Source organism: Canis lupus, chromosome 12, assembly GCF_048164855.1.
Source record: "Canis lupus baileyi chromosome 12, mCanLup2.hap1, whole genome shotgun sequence".
NCBI lineage: Eukaryota > Metazoa > Chordata > Mammalia > Carnivora > Canidae > Canis > Canis lupus.
In genome coordinates this window covers 20,924,475-20,943,274 of record NC_132849.1, presented here as the reverse complement: position 1 = coordinate 20,943,274, position 18,800 = coordinate 20,924,475, and the positions used below count along the sequence as shown (strand labels likewise).

The window sequence follows — 18,800 nt, the reverse complement described above, 5'->3', positions numbered from 1 at the left end:
CTGCAGATGTGATGCAGCTGTAGCAAAGGCCTCAGCCCACCTCATCAGGAGTTCTCAGCTGGGATGGCCCTTCACAGTAGTCTCAGATGAGAGCAAAGGGGCCAAGCCACTGTATCTTTGCACAAAAACTGGTCATTAGATGTGACCTTGGGCAAGGCAGATTCCTTCAACCCAAGGCTCTCATAGCAGAGGGACTAAGCTGTGAATGGTCGGTGGCCAACACTCCTGCCGGCTGGAGGGATAGATGCCTTGACCCTGAAAGGAAGAAGAAGTGCCATGCCATGGTATCTATCACATAATAAAATCCATTTATCCATTATCCTATTTTGGGCCATTTAGGATGCGTTTTGAGGACGTGCAGGAAGAGAAGAGGGCAGAATATTCCAGATCAATGGGACTATGAGAACAAAGGCCTGAGGGCATGAAAAAGAAAGAAAGAAAACTGAGAAAGCAACATATCACTCCTTATAGCCAAGACAGAGGATTATAAGCAGACAGTGATAAGAAAAGATGAGTGGGAGAGGTAGGCAGTTGGGGAGCCAGCCATGGGGTTTGGAGTTAATCTTGTAAGAAATGGAAAACATTGAATGCTTTGCCCTGTTTGCACTGAGAAGTTCAATCAGGGCAGCTGTTTCAGCTCTGCGGTATAGCATTCTCTTCTAGTTCTGGGCTTGGAGACCTAGAGGTGGCAAAGTTGCTCCCAGATTCTCTGACATCTCAGCCATAATTTGCAGGGACCCCTCCAGTGTCTGCTTTCATCCAATTATGGTGAGAGTCCAGCCCAAGGCTCAGAGATCTTGACCTTGCAAGGAGTCTCCAGGTCTTGATCCTTCTCTCTCCCAGTGTCCAATAAGGTGGCCCCTAAAGAGGTATAACTGAGTTTAGTGAGGTTATGTTGGAGTCCTGCGCAGGGGAGTCCAGGGCAAGAGGTCAGAAGCCAGAAGCAAATATACAATGTGCTCCACCTGGAGGCAGAGAGGCACCACACCCTTTCCTTGGCATGGCTCTCTTCCTTGCTCATCCCTCCCCTACACAACCACATGGACCAGCGAAGACTGAGAAATCCTGGTGTAGACAGACAAAATACTACTATTCTGTTGAGTATTCAAATAGTTTAAGTTTTTCCCTCTAATTGATCAATTGATTGGCTGATTGACTTTGGAAAAAGATGAGCTGAGAATAAGTAGTAGAAATAAATCATGGCAGTTTTGTCCTAAATGCCTAGCAGTGTCGGAGAGATAGCAACACACAGTTCTGGTCACTGTGAATAATAAAGATCTTGGCTTTAAGGCAAGAAATCCCCATTGTTTAAGTTTGTCAGGCCTTATTAAGCCAGTGGCTCTGTGCTGATTGCAGACAGGGTGGGGTGGGCAAGGGAGCAAGTGTGTTGCCATGGTGACAAGAAGAGAAGTAATTTGTGTGGGCAGAATGATTGTCTTGATTCTAGGAAGTTTAGAGGTAGGCTCACGCGCTGATGGGCAGAAATGGCTCTGAATCCCTTGGAATCATTAGGAATCAGTGATACGGACCCACCATCCTAAATGCTTGCTGGTATCCAAGCGACTAAAATATTCCTTGACACGCTGAGAGAATCCAGGAGACTCCCTGGCACTTGAAAAGAAGCAAAGTACAAATGGCTTAGTGAGAGGGGCTCAGATGCTATTGACTCAAATTCAGAGATCCAAAACCTTGCAAAAGCAAGGTTTAAATGTTCATTATTCCATGCAAAATAGATACTGGGCAACAGGTGCCAGACACTGTTCTAAGTCCAGGATGTTGTAAGCACCTCTCTTCATCTGTCGTGCCAGGTGAGGCAGGTTTGCTCACAGACTCTGCCCTGCATGAGGGATTTGCTGCAATATGTGACAGGGGAACCTGGCAAACTTACCAGACTACATGCCACAAAATACGGTACGTGCCGAAGAGTGATGAGCCTTGCTTGGGTGGCAATGTGCTGGGCTAACAGGACAGCATTTCTAACACAAGAGTCTGGCCTGTAATTTTGCACAAATGCAGTGTCATGATGTTTCTCAGCAGATTCTTTAAAAATAGTAGTGTAATACTTGAGAGGCATCTTGAAGAAAAAGAGTAAAAAACGGAAGATGAAAGAAAAGGTCTGTTGCATGAATTATGACAATTACAGTGCTGTTTAGCTATTAACTGAAGAATCTTTTGAGGTATTATGTAACGAGGGAAGGTAAAAAAAAAAAAAAAAAACCTGCCTGAAATGCAATTCCCAGTTGACATACCTACCAGTTATCCCTTTATGGAGGAAAACAGCTTAAAATGAAGCATTAGAAGGAACCCCAGAACTGGACTTGGTGTAGTTATTGGCAGTGGGGCCTGGGGTGGGTCACTCTATCTCCGTGGGTATGGTTTCATTTCTGAAATGAAAGTGTTAGTAGGGGTATCTCTACTTCTAGTTCTAATAGTTTTAAAGTTCTATGGCACTTAACATCTTTTACTCAAAGAGCTCCCAAGGACCTAATTCCCTTACAAAGCAGCTGGATGGTCATTAGCATGTAGTTAAAAGGTAAGTTCACTTCAATGCTTGGAAGTAACACATCCTGCTGAATAGGCAGTCATACGGACTCTTTTGAAACAAAAATAATTTTTAATGTTTCTCTTTCCCACTTCACTTTTTGTAGCTGACTCCCAGAGAATAACTAGAAATACCAAAACATTATAGTAGCATTGTCCACTGGGACAGCACAAAGCTCTGAATCAGAAATGAGGAGTCTTCCCCTGTCATCACCTGCAACACAACCTTCAGCCAGCTATCAGAACTTGCTAGCTCTGTTTTTCTTTTCTGCAAATTGGGAATAATGAATACGGTCTAGGACTTTAAAGCTCTGAAAATAAAAAGTATTCTGATATTACATGTATTTTATATGGAGGCCCCTTAATCTTCTTCCTTCAAAATAACTTGTTTTACAGAATGACAAGGAAACCCAGCATTCTATTACAGCTCTCAGGAGAATCCACAGAGCAGATGTTAAATACGACAAGATTACTCTTGCAGATGCTCGGAAACAAAAAGGAAACCAGACCATTACTTCTAGAGACCACTGACTATACGTACTCCATAATTTTTCTTTTTTATAAATGGATGAATAAATGGGAACGACTATGGATTGTTATTTTCCCCCAGCTAGTCTTTTTTCTTCTTCCACTTTTAGTATGAAAGGTAGTGGTGGTGTTTTATTTCCTTATAATCAGGAATGGTATCAGCTCTTATAGCAAGGTAATTCTCAGATCTCTCTTTTTTTTTTTTTTTTTTTCTGATTTGGGGACTTGAAGCATAAAAGCACCTCAGCCTCTCCAAAACACACAAAACAAATCCATTTGTTGAAATGTAATTTTCTTGAGAGTTGATGTCTAGTTCCTAGTGCTGGCCCTTTCCTCTGTCTGCTCATGGGGAAATGCTGATGAACACTGAAATCAAAAAGAGACAAAGGAAGGACAGGTCCCCAGCACATAGGTTATATCACTTGCCCCTTCAATATAGTGTCCCCTAATCCAGATATTAGCAGGTAACCTGTGAATGTGTGCTCAAACTTAAAAGGAGGGATGGACTCACAGCACACAGAGGCCAAGTAGGAGTATTCTATATCATCATCAAAGCCTGGACCACCTGCAGATCCAAGGCCACCCTCAGGGATCTGCTCCCCAAAAGGTGAAAGACCTTCTCCCTTAATGAACATTTAGGCCCTAAATATGTGTTTTTTTCACTTAAAGGACCAAAAATATACACATTACATCTTAATAGTATATTTGAGAAAGTTAATTCAGGGCAAATTACATGACACTTTCATTCAAGAATGAGATGATATTTGTATCCTCTGCCCCCAGTTGGCAAAGAACCAATCGGGGCATCTTCAACTGTGAGAGTAGTGTAACTATTCACTTTTCCTTAACAGAAACTATTAACAAGCTTCTTTTTAACTTATAGATTTACTTTGTAAAATAAAAGTTTTAAAAAGTTTTAAGTGCAAAAAGCTTTTTGTAAATCCAACTTCTATAAACTAATTCAAACAGAATGGGACCTTACATTTATTCTTCTGCGAGAAATGAGAACTTTTGTTCTAAAATGAGTAAGCTCCACATCTTCTTGGAGTGGGGTTTTTTGAATTCATATTTTGTTGCAAGAATTCACTGCAGGGAATTGTTTCTGTTCTCACTGTTTGGAAGGACACCACATGTGGTGGTGGAAGGATACCCTAGAAAGGGTTATGCTGACAGCACTCTGATCCCTCCAAAAGTGCCAAGAGTGAGTTTGCTCCTTAAGCTAATACAGATACTGTAAGGAATGGTGAAACTTTAGCATCAATCTCGCTGGGAAATTGCACTTCATGTGTGGTAAAGAACCATAGTAAAACATTTGCCTATTTATATGGGAAAGGGGCATACTATCTCTTGATCCTCCAATAGTACCTTGCATAGGATTTAAACACTTGGTTGATTTACTAGTGGTGGTAAAGCAAAGCAAAGCCGTAGGAATAAGGCATGAGGGAAATATATAAAGGAAAAAGAGAAGCATATATAGTTCACAGCAATTTCATCAGTGTATGGATGACCAATAGTTGAATATAAAATAGAGGTTGTTGAAGCTCCATTATTTTTTTTCCCGTTTCCTTATGATATTTACCTAATGTCTACTATGTGCAATTCTCTGGGGAATTTTCAAACCATGTAGCCCCTGCAGAGATTGCCAGGGGCAATACCTAATACCTGATCTCTCCTTGCTATCCTTTGCTGGGAACAAGGTTACCCAGAGTAAAAATTATTCTCCAACCTTCCTTATAACTAAAAAACCTATGCACTCAGAAGGCACCAATTTGGGGTACCTTCTGCTTCTCTGAAAGTCATCAGCTATGTTGGACTACATATGGGAACACTCATATGGTCTCAAACCTCTATAGAGGCTGTTCTGTTTCAAAGTCCCAAACACAATGCTGATGCCAGGCAAGAAATGCTGGGAAGACCAGAGGATTGGCCTTATACATGGCCGGGTCTATAGCAAACTGGAGAGTACATCCCCAACCTAAAGCTGCTCTTCGGCCTCTGTTACTGCAAATGCAACTGCAACTCAGATCCTATGATGACAAGCCTTCCAGTTTACAGTCACCAGAAATCTGGATTTTCATGTGAAATTGCTCAAATCTTAAGTTTTAGCAACTTTACAAGTTCAAAAATAGTTTTAAAGTGTTGTGGGCCCAATAAAACATAATTGCAGTTAAGATTTGGCCCACTAGCCAGAAGCTCATAACTAGTCATAAGCATGAGAGAGAAGTCGAGGTGTTGGTTGAAAGTCTAGAATGCATGTGCACCAGTTAAGTAAAAGGCTCCTTAAAAGTTTAGAGCTTAAGACCCAATCACTTAGGGGAAAGTCTGGGAGGTTGAGCCCTCAGAACAAACCAAGCCTCAATTTGGTTGCATCAACTGAGCAAAATCACACAATGTAACAGTGAATGGGCATTTTTAATTTTCTTTATATCTATGGTTTTCAGTCACATGGGATGCAAAAACACCACTTGTCAGTGTATGGTCCACTTAATTAAATAGATCTCTACAGAGCTACTTTCTATTTTTATTTTTTAATTAAAAAAAAAAGCTTTTTTAAAGATTTTATTTATTTATTCATGAGAGACACAGAGAGAGAGAGAGGCAGAGACATAGGCAGAGAGAGAAGCAGGCTCCATGCAGAGAGCTGGATGCAGGACTCGATCCTGGGACTCCAGGATTACGCCCTGGGCCAAAGGCAGACACTCAACTGCTGAGCAGCCCAGGCATCCCTAAAAATATTTTATTTATTTATTTGAGGGAAAGAGAGCATGAGGGGAGGGGCAAAGGGAGAGGAAGAAGCAAGTTCCCCACTGAGCATGGAGCCTGATGTGGAGCTCAATCCCAGGGCCCTGGGATTATGACCTGAGCTAAAGGCAGATGCTTAACTGACTAATCCACCCAAGTGCTCCTCTGCAGTGCTACTTTTCACAATGAATATTTGTAAACAACAATTTATGTCCATTAATATTCATAATAATTTAAGATATATTTCTTAAGATTTAGGATGTGTATATAAAGATATATGCATTCATACCTACATACATATTGTCTGAGGAGAGGCAGTTAATTTTGTTGAAGAAATGAATGTAGGAAAACATACTGAGGTTGGGGTAAATGTGCCATGCCAACACCACTGTGCCAACAGAAGACTGCTTAGGACTCTACTAGTCAATATGTGCCAGTGGCCCAGGAATCGGGAAGCTGCTAAGTCGTGTGGAACTGTAGGCAGCAAAAAATGAGTTTGTTACAGAGAATCCTAGACCTGCTTCAGAATCAGAATTGCATTTTAACAAGATGGATAGGTGATTCCTTTGCACTGACTACAATTCAGAGAATTGCATTACAAAGAAAGCCATGGGTAGTGCTGGGAGACCCACAACCCGAGTCCTAGAGTGCACTCAATTTGGAGGAAGAACAACTGACCTTGAGTCCTATTTCTATCAACTAAGAGAATTTCTTGACTTCTCAGTTTTCTTCATCTATAAAGTGGGAGTAACAACGTGTCTCACAGGATGCAGATTTTTTTCAAAAGACTTTATTTATTTATTCATGAGAGACACAGAGAGAAAGAGGGCAGAGACACAGGCAGAGGGAGAAGCAGGCTCAATGCAGGAGTCCTACGTGGGACTTGATCCTGGGTCTCGATCTCTGAGCCAATGGCGGCGCTAAACCACTGAGCCACCTGGGCTGCCCCAGTATGCAGATATTTACTCAGTAAAGTTTAAAGGACTGTTGAACTGTAAGTTGTCTTAGTATCACCCACCTGCATTTTCATTTTGCATGTATACACATCTTGGGGTCACTTTTTATATATATTACTTTTGGAGGAAATCACCTTGAAAATGCCTAAGTGTTCGTGAGAACTAAGAGCAGAATACCACTAGTCTAAATCTGAAAAGCCAGAATAAGTGTGGGTAAGCGATAAATAATCTGCTTTGGAGGATAAAAATAGGCTATAAAGAAAAGTTCTAACTTCAGCCAAGTTCATGGTAATGACCTGAATGAGGTACACGGGAATGCAAACAGTAATTTTTTTTTTAAAAAACCATCTTAGAAAAGCATAATCCTAAAATATTAATTCCTCACCCTACACTAAAGACACAGGGAACAAATGAAGCAGAAAAAAAAAAACAAAAACAAAAAAAAACAGAAACAATGATAAAAAGAGAAAAATAGATGGAAGCCAATTTCAACCCACTGTTATTTAGTTCAATTTGAGTGCACATGCTCAGAAATAACAGAGGGCCTCTGTCCCATCTGGAACTTCTGGACACACTCACACTGTCTCTTTGAGTACAGATTATAAGAAAGGAGGCCTCTCTATTTTATGCAAACTGTTTCTACCCATTTCAAATCCTCTCCACCTGAAGATGCAGGTCAACAAAGAGTTGTTATGATCATTCACAGTTATACTGCTTAAATTATTAAATGTGGCTGGATTTAAGAAAATTAAAGAAATACCTATATCTATACAGATATACATTATATGTATTATATATTATATATTATCTCTATATTATTATATATTATAATATAATATTTATTATATATTAATATATATTATCTCTGTATATAATATATTAATATTATATATTATCTCTATATATAGAGACTTACATATATATAAGACATATATATATATACATATATATATATATACACACACTTAAGTTTTACTGTATTTGAAGTAGGGATAGCCTCACTGACACATCCTTTATAATAAATTAATTTTATAGAAGTTTTTCAAATGCATGTATTGCAATCTGCAGCTTCAATTGGCAAGTGATCTCAAGTCTTCTACCAAACAGATGTATCTACTGCAGGGAGGTCATATTGTACATGGTAGGGTGTTCTGTTTCATACAGGAATTCAATATGGCTTGAATTAATACCTATATGGCACCAAAGATGTATCATACCTATATGAGACACACATCTGTGTGTGGACTGGAGGACACATGGGCAAATATACATGGTGGTTTTTATTACCTGGTCTATTTACTCTTGTTTCATGACAAGTTTTGGACAAATTGTCTCATTTATCTCAATCTTAGTTTCTTCATCTGAAATGTTAGTATTTGAGATGATATTTAAAGTCCTGAAGAAGTCAAACATTAATGATCCTATGCAATTAAAGGTCACACGCACATTTGATGTATCTTTATTCCTCTCAAAATCAATGAGATATGTAAACTACTTAAAATACCTACTTCTCAGGGTGCCTGGGTGGCTCCAGTTGGCTAAGTGTCTGCCTTTGCCCATGTCCTGGGATAGAGCCCCACATCAGGCTCCCTACTCAGTGGGGAGTCTGCTTCCCAAACCATTGGTACACTTTCATAAACACTTTCTCTCAGATAAATAAAATATTTTTTAAAAAACCTACTTATCTTAGAATTAATTGAACACAGGTCTGTTGAGGGAAAAAATGCACTACAACAAATGAAATTTTCAATAGACAAAAAAATGCTGAGAATATTTTTCTATCTCTTGGTTAGGGAAAATTGGAGACACTGAGATGCTTCTGTGGAACCTGTTTTTCTGCACATTACTCTTCCAGAGGAGCCAGAACTCCACTGGAAACCCAGTCATTCTTCAGTTTCTTCAGATTCTTCAGGAGATCTTCAGAAAGAGACACTGGCATGGACTGAGTGGCAGCCTCTCAGTTCCCTGGCTTCCTTTCTACTTACTCCTCTGCTCTATTAAGCTAGCCCTCAGATTTTGTTGTTGCTCAAATTGATTTTTGGATCTATTTTGTTATGCCCTGCAATTTTGCTAATATCCAAAAATGTAAATTTATAGACAAATGTGCAGGTGTAGTGTTTGCAGTGAAAGTTAATTGCTTGCTTTTCTAGAGGATAAACAGCAAGCTTTCACATTTAAAATATGAATGATCTACTGAACAGAATAGGATTTACCTAAATCCCTGTTGCCATGATTTGCTCGAATCTATGTGTGTTTACAAACCATAGAAAACATGTCCCAACCACCCCCCGCCCCACTCAAGATTACATAATACAACAGAATTCAGAAAACAGAAGTGGATTCAACATTATACTGAGAAAATAATATATACTGAGAAAATAATTACTAATGAGCCAGATTTTCCATAAGGAGTTTTTATCAGGTTTTCTACTCAATAGGGGTTTGGGTCCACAGCCTATACTCAGAGCTGCTGTGATCTGTGAACCTGTCCAGCGTCCCCCTCCAGGGGACTCTGTTTATCCTTGTCCAGGTTGTAGGCTTCTCTATACTAATTTCTCACATACCCACAACTATAAAACTAGTGCCTAAGAGCTCAGCAGATGGCATATCTGGGCATGGCAGCAAGGAACACAATGCAAAGGACATGTGGTGGGCTGACTTTGTAAACATGCTGCAAGAGAAAAATGATTAGCCACATATGTCTCTGATTTACTGGTCAGCGGGACAGGAGGCACACCGAGTCTGTTGGCTCTCTAAGGCAAAGAGAGCCATCCCTGCCTAGATGAGGGAAGGGAACACAGGGCAATCCTGTTCATACTCTGACTTAATGTAACTTCACCTGTCATGAATATTTTATGACTTGAGGATTTAGGAATGCAGCATAGAGACTGATCAGCAGATTGTAAAAACTTTATTCAGGCTCCCTCCATCCCCACCTGCCCCTTTGTGGTGATACTCAGCTCACCACTATAGTAACTCAAATGGGCAGCATCGACTTATAAAGAAAAAATATTATTTTACTTATAATCCCTACTTTATTTTGTTGTTTGCACAGGACAGCAAGGAGAGCACAACAGGGGAAGAATCTCTCCTTATAACAGGCGACCGAGGAGCCTCGTGGAACATGTCAGGTTGAGGCATCAGGCTAAAACCCAGGCAAGTGAAACCCAGGCAAGTTGTGGTCTTTGGTGGAAAGGGGTGATTTATGAAGACAGCATGTTTTTTTCTGCCAAAATCCCTAATGGACACATAGCAGGCTTGTATAGAGAACAGAAAAGGGGAAAAAATTCAAAAAGAGCAACTTCATTAAACTCTGGAACACCCTAAGGACAGGACCATTACACAGACAATGGTACAGCCCTTATGGAGCTAAGACTACAACAGTGGGAGCCAGAAAGCCTCCCATGATGTTAAAGAAAAGACACTCCAGAACCTGCTGCCTGGGAAACAGCACGGTCTGGTACAAGGGGTCCAGATGTGAACATGTGTGCCTGGGGCCCCCGACTTTTAGAAACAGCTGTGAGTTTGGAATGTCCAACGGGACGAGAGGTCTAAATTTGTGAGTTAGGAACAAACTCTATAGGTAAAAATTGTTTAAAAAGTTACATTGATTCTATCAAAATTTGTGACAATTTGTTATCGTTTGAGCACTGTCAGGAATTTTATGCTAAGCATTTTATATGCAAAGCACTTTCTTTAAAACTCATAAATCCCCGTGAAGTGTGCCCTTTTGCCCTCATCTTTCAGATGCAGACTGATGTTAAGTGACTTTGTCAGGGCAGAAGAGCCGGGGTTCATCCCGGCACCATCTGACCTCAAGTCCAAACTCTTTGCTATTCTTGATTGCTCCCCTTATGAATGAACCATAAACTGGCCCAAAATGATATCATTTAAAAGAAAAACCACAAAATTATTTACCAACTTTAGTCCTATGTTTTCCATTCTTTTTAAAATTTTCAATTATATTGCCATTTAAATTTCTATTATCATTTCCTAAATTACAGATTAGATCTTGCTTCTCCCTGTTGGAATGTCTCCCCATAACCTTTAGATGATAGCCCTAATGGCATGATTCTAGATCATCTTTTAACTTGATCTCAAGCTACCTTCCCATCTATAGGTGTCCCTGATTCCTACCACAGCTGACAGCTTGCCAACCTTGCAATCACACCTGCCCTTTCATAAACTGCTCTGTGCTTTCTTGTTTTCATTCCTTAGACTCCAATTTAGGCATCACTTCCCCTACAAGAGTTCTCTCTGAACTCACAGGCAGAACTAATGACTCCTTCCTCCCTATCAGTACTGCAACATTACTTTAGATTTTGTTTCTAACATTTTCTTTCTACTATCAATTTGCATATTTGTTTCTTCCACAAGAGAGCAAGTTACTCTGGGTCAGTGACTCTGTCTTCTTAATCCCAATTTCTCAGCATATGGTATCATATACTTGGTGCACAAGAGGCACTCAATCAATTGGTTGAACTGAGTTTTCTAGCTTTGGTTGTAACCGAGTCTGCCCCAGAATTATGTTAGCCTAATTCATTTATATCAATTAAGTTAATGTATCTTCTTTTCCATCGTCATTGCCCCTTCCTTCCCACTGTCCCAAGATGTACTTTCCCTCACCAGCAAACCTTCCACTTGCTTTTTTGTGTGTGTGTGTGTCTGATCTTATTTATTTTGTCACTCTTAGAAAATCTCATTTTTGACTGGACTCAGACTTAGAGGTAGAAGCTCTCAGGGAAGACAGCCTCCATCTCTTGGCAATCTGTTCCTGGCGTTTTTCTTTGGCCTCCTTCATTCTCTTGGCCAAAAGTTTAGCAAAATCTGCAGCCTCTTCCTTATTTTCCTTAGTACGCTGTTTCCTCAAAGCAATACGCCGACGTTTGTGTTGGAGGACACGTGGAGTAACAAGACGCTGAATCTTGGGTGCTTTGGTTCTAGGTTTCTTACCTTCTTTGTTTAGGGGCTTTCTAACAACATACTGGCAGACATCGTCTTCTTTTGACAGATTAAAAAGCTTTCGGATTCTGCTGGCTCTTTTGGGCCCCGGGCGACGAGGCACAGTAGTAACAATGAGTCCAGGAATATGCTTCTTCCCTTTTTTCACAATAACCAAATGGAGAACACTGAGATTGGCATCCACAATGCAACCCCGAACAGATTTGCACTTCCTCTCTCCAGTACTCCTGGGTCGGTAGCAGGAATGCCCCTTACTCAGCAGCAGGCGTACGTGGACATGGGTCAAGACACCCTGCTTCATGGGGAAGCCTTGTTTGTCATTGCCACCACTGATTCGCACCACGTAACCCTTCCATTCCTCGCCCAGAGCATCGGCAGCAACTTCTGTGGCCATATGCTTCTCATAAAACGTATGCAGTTTGCGCTCATCATCCACTTCGATGAGTTTCTGGCAGCCAGTAGCTGGGAAAGAGATGTTCAGCTTCATCCTGAAGCGGCCTACCACCTCGGAGGTGCCACGAAAAAGAGCCTTCCACTTGCTTTTAAGGTCACCACATAAAATACAGGTCTCCCAGTTAAATCTGAGATTCAGATAAAAAGCAAATATTTTAGCATTTATCAAATACTGCATGGTGCCTAATTATACTGAGAATTATAGTTTATATGAAATTCAAAACTTAATGGGGTACATGTTTTTTCTAAATCTGACCTCCCTATTTTCTTTACAAACCTCCTTAAACCATCTTTTGCCATAAGTGGCTCATGGTAGGCCTTCTTCAGTCATAAAATAGAGACTTGTTCACAATGGAATATATTTGCTTCACAGGGGTGGTATAAAATACAACCATGAAGGCCCTCCAAATGCTCAGTGGCTCACTTAAATTGGCAGCATAAGATGAATTAAGGAAAATGTCTCTGAAACAAACTGATAGGATTGCATGACTGCTCATGCTCTCACTTAAGGCTGTCCCTTACCCTTCGGATTTGACCTTGAGTATGATCTTCTAGTTGTGCTCATGTATCCTTTCAACCATCTTTCAGGCTCTCACTATTGATAAAATTGCCAGGTTCTGGAAGGGTCCAGAATTCCTCTACCTGAATGTTTCCTCTGTGGGTGGCAAATCTGCTTAACATGAACTTCTCAGGATAAATGGATAGGTCTGTGGTTTTCTTTCAAGAAGTCTCATCTGCATTTTTCTTTCATTCAGGAAGGCCATGGGGCAGACACTGAGCCAGTGGCTGCTCCCAATCTGCACATGCCAAGGAACACTCAGTGAAGGAAGGCTTGCTGATTGCCAAGAGTCAGCAAACTGAGTGTTTCAGGGACTGCTTTCTCTCTTAATACCTAAAGAGTCACACGTGATGAATTTCTCATTCCCAAAGACTATAAATTCAGTTGTCAGAAAGGTTTTGTCTATAGCAGTGATCTCCTACATAAATTTCTGCAATAATGGAAATGTTCTATTTCATGCTGTCCAATATAGTAACCACTAGACACACATGGCTATGGAATACATGTTGATATGTAGCTAGTGTGACTGCAGAACAAAATTTTTTTTTTTATTTAAACATTTTTATTTATTTATGACAGTCACAGAGAGAGAGAGAGGCAGGGACATAGGCAGAGGGAGAAGCAGGCTCCATGCACCGAGAGCCCGACGTGGGATTCGATCCCGGGTCTCCAGGATCGTGCCCTGGGCCAAAGACAGGCGCCAAACCGCTGCGCCACCCAGGGATCCCTACAAAATTTTTTTTTAAGATTTTATTTATTTATTCATTAGAGACAGAGAGAGAGAGAGAGAGAGAGAGAGGCAGAAGGACAAGCAGGCTGGACGTGGGACTCGATCCCGGGTCTCCAGAATCAAGCCCTGGGCTAAGGCGGCGCTAAACCGCTGAGCCACCGGGGCTACCCTGCAGAACAAATTTTTTAATTTGATTTAATTTTAAATTTATTTTTTAAAGATTTTATTTATGTATTTATTTGAGAGAGAGAGAGTGAGAGAGAGTATATGCACACACACGTGAGTGGGGAGAGGAGCAGAGGGAGAGTGACAAGAGATCATGACCTGAGCTAAAATCAAGAGTCAGCTGCTCAACCAAGTGAGCCACACAGGTGCTTCTGGTTTAATTTTAAATTTTAAATGTAGCCTTAATTAATTTAAGGCTACTGTGTTGGGTAGTGTAGGCTTACAGCACCTCTCCCCAGGGCCTCCATTCCCTTTAAAATCTGGACCCCGTGGTTTGCCTTTCTCATAACCTTATTTTTATTAAGGTTGACTATTATTATTATTATTGATTATTATTATTATTGTCCTGACTAATGAGCTATCATTTCCTGATTATAATTTTTTTGTGTAAATGATCTTTACAATAATCTTTCAAGGTAGTTGTCTTTATCCCCATTTTATAGATGGGAAATAGAGATAAAGAAGTACATTATGCTAAGTGAAAGCAGCTAAACACAAAAGGCCACATAGCAAATGATTCCATATATATGATAGGTCCAGAAAAGGCAAAGGCATAGAGACTAATCTACAGAAAGTAGATTTCTGTAGATTAGTGATTATCAGAGGTTGAGGGAAGGGAAGGGAAAAAGAGTGACTATGAGTAGTTATCGAGCTCCTTTTAGGGGATGAAATGTTATAAAATTAGACAGTGGTTATGGCTGCACAACTCTGAATACACTAAAAAACACTGATCTGTACACTTTCAAAAGGTGAATTTTATAGTATGTGACTTCTATCTCAAAAATATTAAAAGTATAGTCATATTTAAAATACACAACATTAAAGGGCACCTGAGTGGCTCAGTTGATTGAGTAGCTGCCTCTTGATTTCAGCTCAGGTCATGTTCTCAGGGTCATGAGATTGAGCCCAGTATAGGGCTCTATGCTCAGTGCAGAGGTGGCTTGAGATTCTTTCTCCCTCTGCCTCTACCCTAACCCCCCACCTCTCTCTCTCTCTCTCTCTTTCACTCTCTCTCTCTCTCTCTCTCGCAACTAAAAAAATCTTTAAAAAATACACACAACATTAAAATATGGCTTCATTAAGTATATAAATTGACTTAAATATAAAAGATTAAAAATTGAAACAAAACCAGAGGTGAAGTGGCTTGTATGCATCACATAGCTAGGAGTGACATGAGGTCTATAATCTTAGTAAATGTTTAAGCATACGATATATAGGTACAATGTATTACAACAGATCTCTAGAACTTACCTTACTTAACTGAAACCTTATGCCCATTGATAAATGACTGCCCATTTCCTGTTGCCTACCAGCCCCTGAAAAACCACCATTCCACTCTGTAAATCAATGAATCAGACTATTTTGGATTCTTCATATAAAGGAAATCATGTAGTATTTCTCTTTCTGTGACTGGCTTATTTCACTTAGTATTATGTCCTCAAGGTTCATCCATATTGTCATGATATTGCAAAATATCCTTTTTAAAGGCTGAATAGTACTCCACTGTTTGGAATATATATTACATATATTAATAAAATGGTATTCATAACAGTAACACCATTGGTCAAAGGACTGGAAATTACACAAAGTCTCTGACAGAAAAATGTTCATTTTGTAAAAAGTGCAGCTGCTATGGAACTGCTTCACTAATAAAACTATGAGAGCATCTTCTTTGGGGCTTTTGGAAGAAAGATTCTAGATCTTAGTTTCTGAGGTGTGGATGCCTGGGGCATGGATGGGTCTGAACAGTCTCTTGTCCTCTGTTAGAGTAATTCTTATAACATTGTAGCAGTTCTTGTATTCTTGCTTTGTAGGATTTTTTCTCAACACAGGGCAAAAAGCACTAAGCTTCTAATGTGGAGAACTGGACATAGGCAGGAAGAGCGAGCTCTTCAGGGGGGTACTTATCCTTGATCTTCTCTCCAGTAGTACTATGTAGTAGGTTTCATCTTGTTAAGAACCTAGAGTGTCCTTGTGATTTCTTTTTCCTGTGGGTGAAGACATAGATATCTTGAGAGTCTGAGTGACTTGATTAAGACGTTTTGGGACATTTAACTCTTTCTTAGCAAGGGACCAGAAAATTTTCGAGAAACAAGCGATAGAGTCAAGGCCAACCCAAACATCAGAAAGGAGGCAGGGGAGGCATGGCACAGTTTCTCAGCAACTTTCCCAGTTGCTCCCAAATGTTCCATTTGTTATCACTGTCATTATACCTGTGGATGAGGGAAGGCCTTCTTTGGAAACCACCCTCCTCTGTAAAACTCTTCTGCAAACAAGAAAGGAGAGGAAGGGACAGATTCAATCTGCTGCCTGGGGAAGCAGCAGAACACCGGTCTTTGTGCAACTGTCCTTAATGATATTTGCAATGGTTTAATCTCTCTCTTTAAAGCAAACATCATCTGTCTGCTGCTCTGAGTGATCTACTCCCACTTTTCGAGATGCAGGCTCATTTAACAACTGGCAATCAAACGCGCTCCGGCAGCCACAATGGAAACTGTCGAGGTTCATTACACTGAAAAAATATGCCATCTTTATTTCCATTCTATTGTTTCCTCAAAGATTAACAATACACATTTTTTTTCCAATGGCCCATTTTCATGAAATTTCACTAGGATATATTTCTAAGCCCCTGATCCAGATGGTGCAACTCAGAGTGAAATCTGTAGTGTGCCTCTTTGTCGCTATTCTAGAGCATGGCAGTACTATTCTGGACAAATTAAAAAAAAAAAAATGATATCACAGATTCAGGGGATGAAAACAATTTGAGATTAAAGAGTTTATGATGTGAGAATCAGGAAAAGTGCTCTTGATTGAGACAATGATTACTGATGAACTGACAGTAACTTGCAGGTTTGCTCAATTGTTTAATTGGGTGTGGTGGGTTTCTTGCAAAATCCTGATGGGCACTTAATTTACATTTGTAAAAGAAAGCATAAATAGAGTTACCCTTTTAGGTATTTGGAGGAAGTTTAAGAAGAATAGGAGAAAACAATAAAACAGTCAAATGCTATTGCAACTAAAACAATAGTTGAAATAAGAGATTAAAGGATTGTGATAGTTTTAAAACGTGGCTTTTTTCCTAAAAGAAAAAAAAAAAGTTTTCCCATTGATGGGGTCCCCTTGGGTACTCTTATAACAGCTCTGACCGATTGATACAGCAGAAAGGACTCTGCTCGATGTGGAAGGCTAAGTCATAAAAGGCCAAGCAGCTTCTGCCTGGTTCCCTTGGAGGGCCTGCTCCAGTGGAAGCCACCACATATTACCAAGTCTGAGTACCCTAACACCTGTAGGTACCCTGGATACACCATGTAGGTGCTCTGGGGGACAGTCTGGCTGAACTCTCAGCTGACAGATGGATAAACTACCAACCATAGGCAAGAGTCATCTTGAGTTTCAAGCCTTCAATGGCAATAGTATCAGGTGGCATCTGCCTGCAACCTCAGGAGAAATCCCAAAATGAGAAATGCCCAGTTGAGCCCTTTCCAAACCCTTTACCTTCAGAACTGTGAGTCAAATAAAATGTCTGTAGTTCTAGACCACTGGTTTTGAGGGTAATTCATTAAGCAGAAATAGAAACCAGAATAAGTATTAAATCTGTCCAGAACCAGGACGAGTTTTCTTCTAAATGTTTGTACAATGAGTTCCCTTAGGAAGCTTAGGAAAAAAAATATATATATTTACAAGTGTAAAAGAACTCAAAGGATGCGTAGTAGAATGCTCAAGCCAGCACCAGGAGCTTACCAACCATTGTCTGTAACTGGCATAAAATCCAAATGTACTACAGGTTCAAAGTTAGCCAAGATGCAGCGGTCAGCCAAAACTTCCAAAAGTCTAGATTAAATGATAACTACAACTGAGTGACAGAGATACACAATTTGTTTCACTACACTTTAGCTGTCTTCCTTCTGACTGCTGATTCAGTCTGAGAAGGATGTACCCCTCCCACCGCAGCCCTACTACAAGGTGCTTTTCCAATAGATTGTGGTGTAATTAGCATCTACACCCCCTCCCCTAATACCAGAGATCCTCCATTAGATGCTAGATCAAGCTATGGGCATAGCCTTCTGGGACTGTGATATAGAACAAAGATGCTTGATTTCTTTTACACAAGTGACAGAACTGATTATCTATCTGGAATGTTCATAGAGAGGTATTTATTATTTTACGCACACACAAAAACACCTGCACACACTTTCCTCTTTTTCTGATGCTGAAGAAAAAAAGATGAGCAAGAAATAATGCCTGTCTTCAAAGAGTTCATAGTCTTGTAGGGTAGATATTCAGGAAAGGTGCTGAAAGGTGCCCAGTGCTGGAAGCTCCATAACAGAAGGTCTGGGAATCCCAGAATGGGAGGCACTTCAGTCTGCAGGGTAACTGGGGACAGCCCCACAAAACGGAGAGGAAGACCTAGGGTTTTGCCCTTTCTATGTCTTAAAACCAAACTGGCTGACTTTTGTAATCAGTAGAAAATAAAATGATTTTAACATCTGTATTTTATTTTTTTAGAATGAGATGTATTTTAGATAGTTATTTCCTTCATAAAATCATGTGAATATCTTTACTAATTAGCATTCAGCATGCATTTAGCATTTGATTTTCTTTGCAAAAGACCATTTGCATACCCATAAATGCAAATATTTTGCAAAGTGATGCCCTTTGCATTACACAGCAAAGCATGCAGTTCAAAAAACAAAAATAAAACAATTTGGGGCATCTAATGTGTAAAAAGTATGTGATTATCTGCTTTTCCTACCTTATTAGAAAACACCAGAGTTTTTTTTTTTCCAAAAATGGTTTAAATCATCTACTAACATATCAGTCTTTGCTACCTATTTTTTAAATGATCAATAATAAATGTCCTCTTCACAGGTTTTATTTTTTTTTTATTTATTTTTTTCTTCACAGGTTTTAAATGGAGCAATTCCTTTCAAACAAGCCTATGGGGTTATGACAAAGTATGCTTATTTATTTTTTTATGGCTGAGGCAGTAGCTTTTCTTATTTGATATCTTCATACCTCCCACTCACCTCCGTTCAAATATGGGAGTGCTTATGTGCTTGCTTGTGTGCACTCTGGTGTGTGCGCTCTCTCTCTCTCTCTCTCT

The 18,800-nt window shown here is 39.9% G+C and overlaps 2 protein-coding genes across 8 annotated transcripts in view; both read right to left on the bottom strand.

The window, feature by feature from the left end:
* Positions 1-18,800, bottom strand: part of CTNNA2 (catenin alpha 2) — a 1,079,777-nt gene that overhangs the window by 560,699 nt on the left and 500,278 nt on the right. The window lies entirely within an intron of this gene.
* Positions 11,429-15,638, bottom strand: LOC140601276 (small ribosomal subunit protein eS6-like). The gene is made up of 2 exons (XM_072770006.1): positions 14,948-15,638; positions 11,429-12,310 (listed from the first exon to the last, which is right to left on the bottom strand). Exon 2 carries the CDS (start codon positions 12,214-12,216, stop codon positions 11,467-11,469), a length of 750 nt encoding a protein of 249 aa, XP_072626107.1. The 5' UTR covers positions 12,217-12,310; positions 14,948-15,638; the 3' UTR covers positions 11,429-11,466.

Excerpts from the sequence above, each read along its gene's own strand:
- LOC140601276 (XM_072770006.1), bottom strand. The coding sequence starts at position 12,216 with ATGAAGCTGAACATCTCTTTCCCAGCTACTGGCTGCCAGAAACTCATC.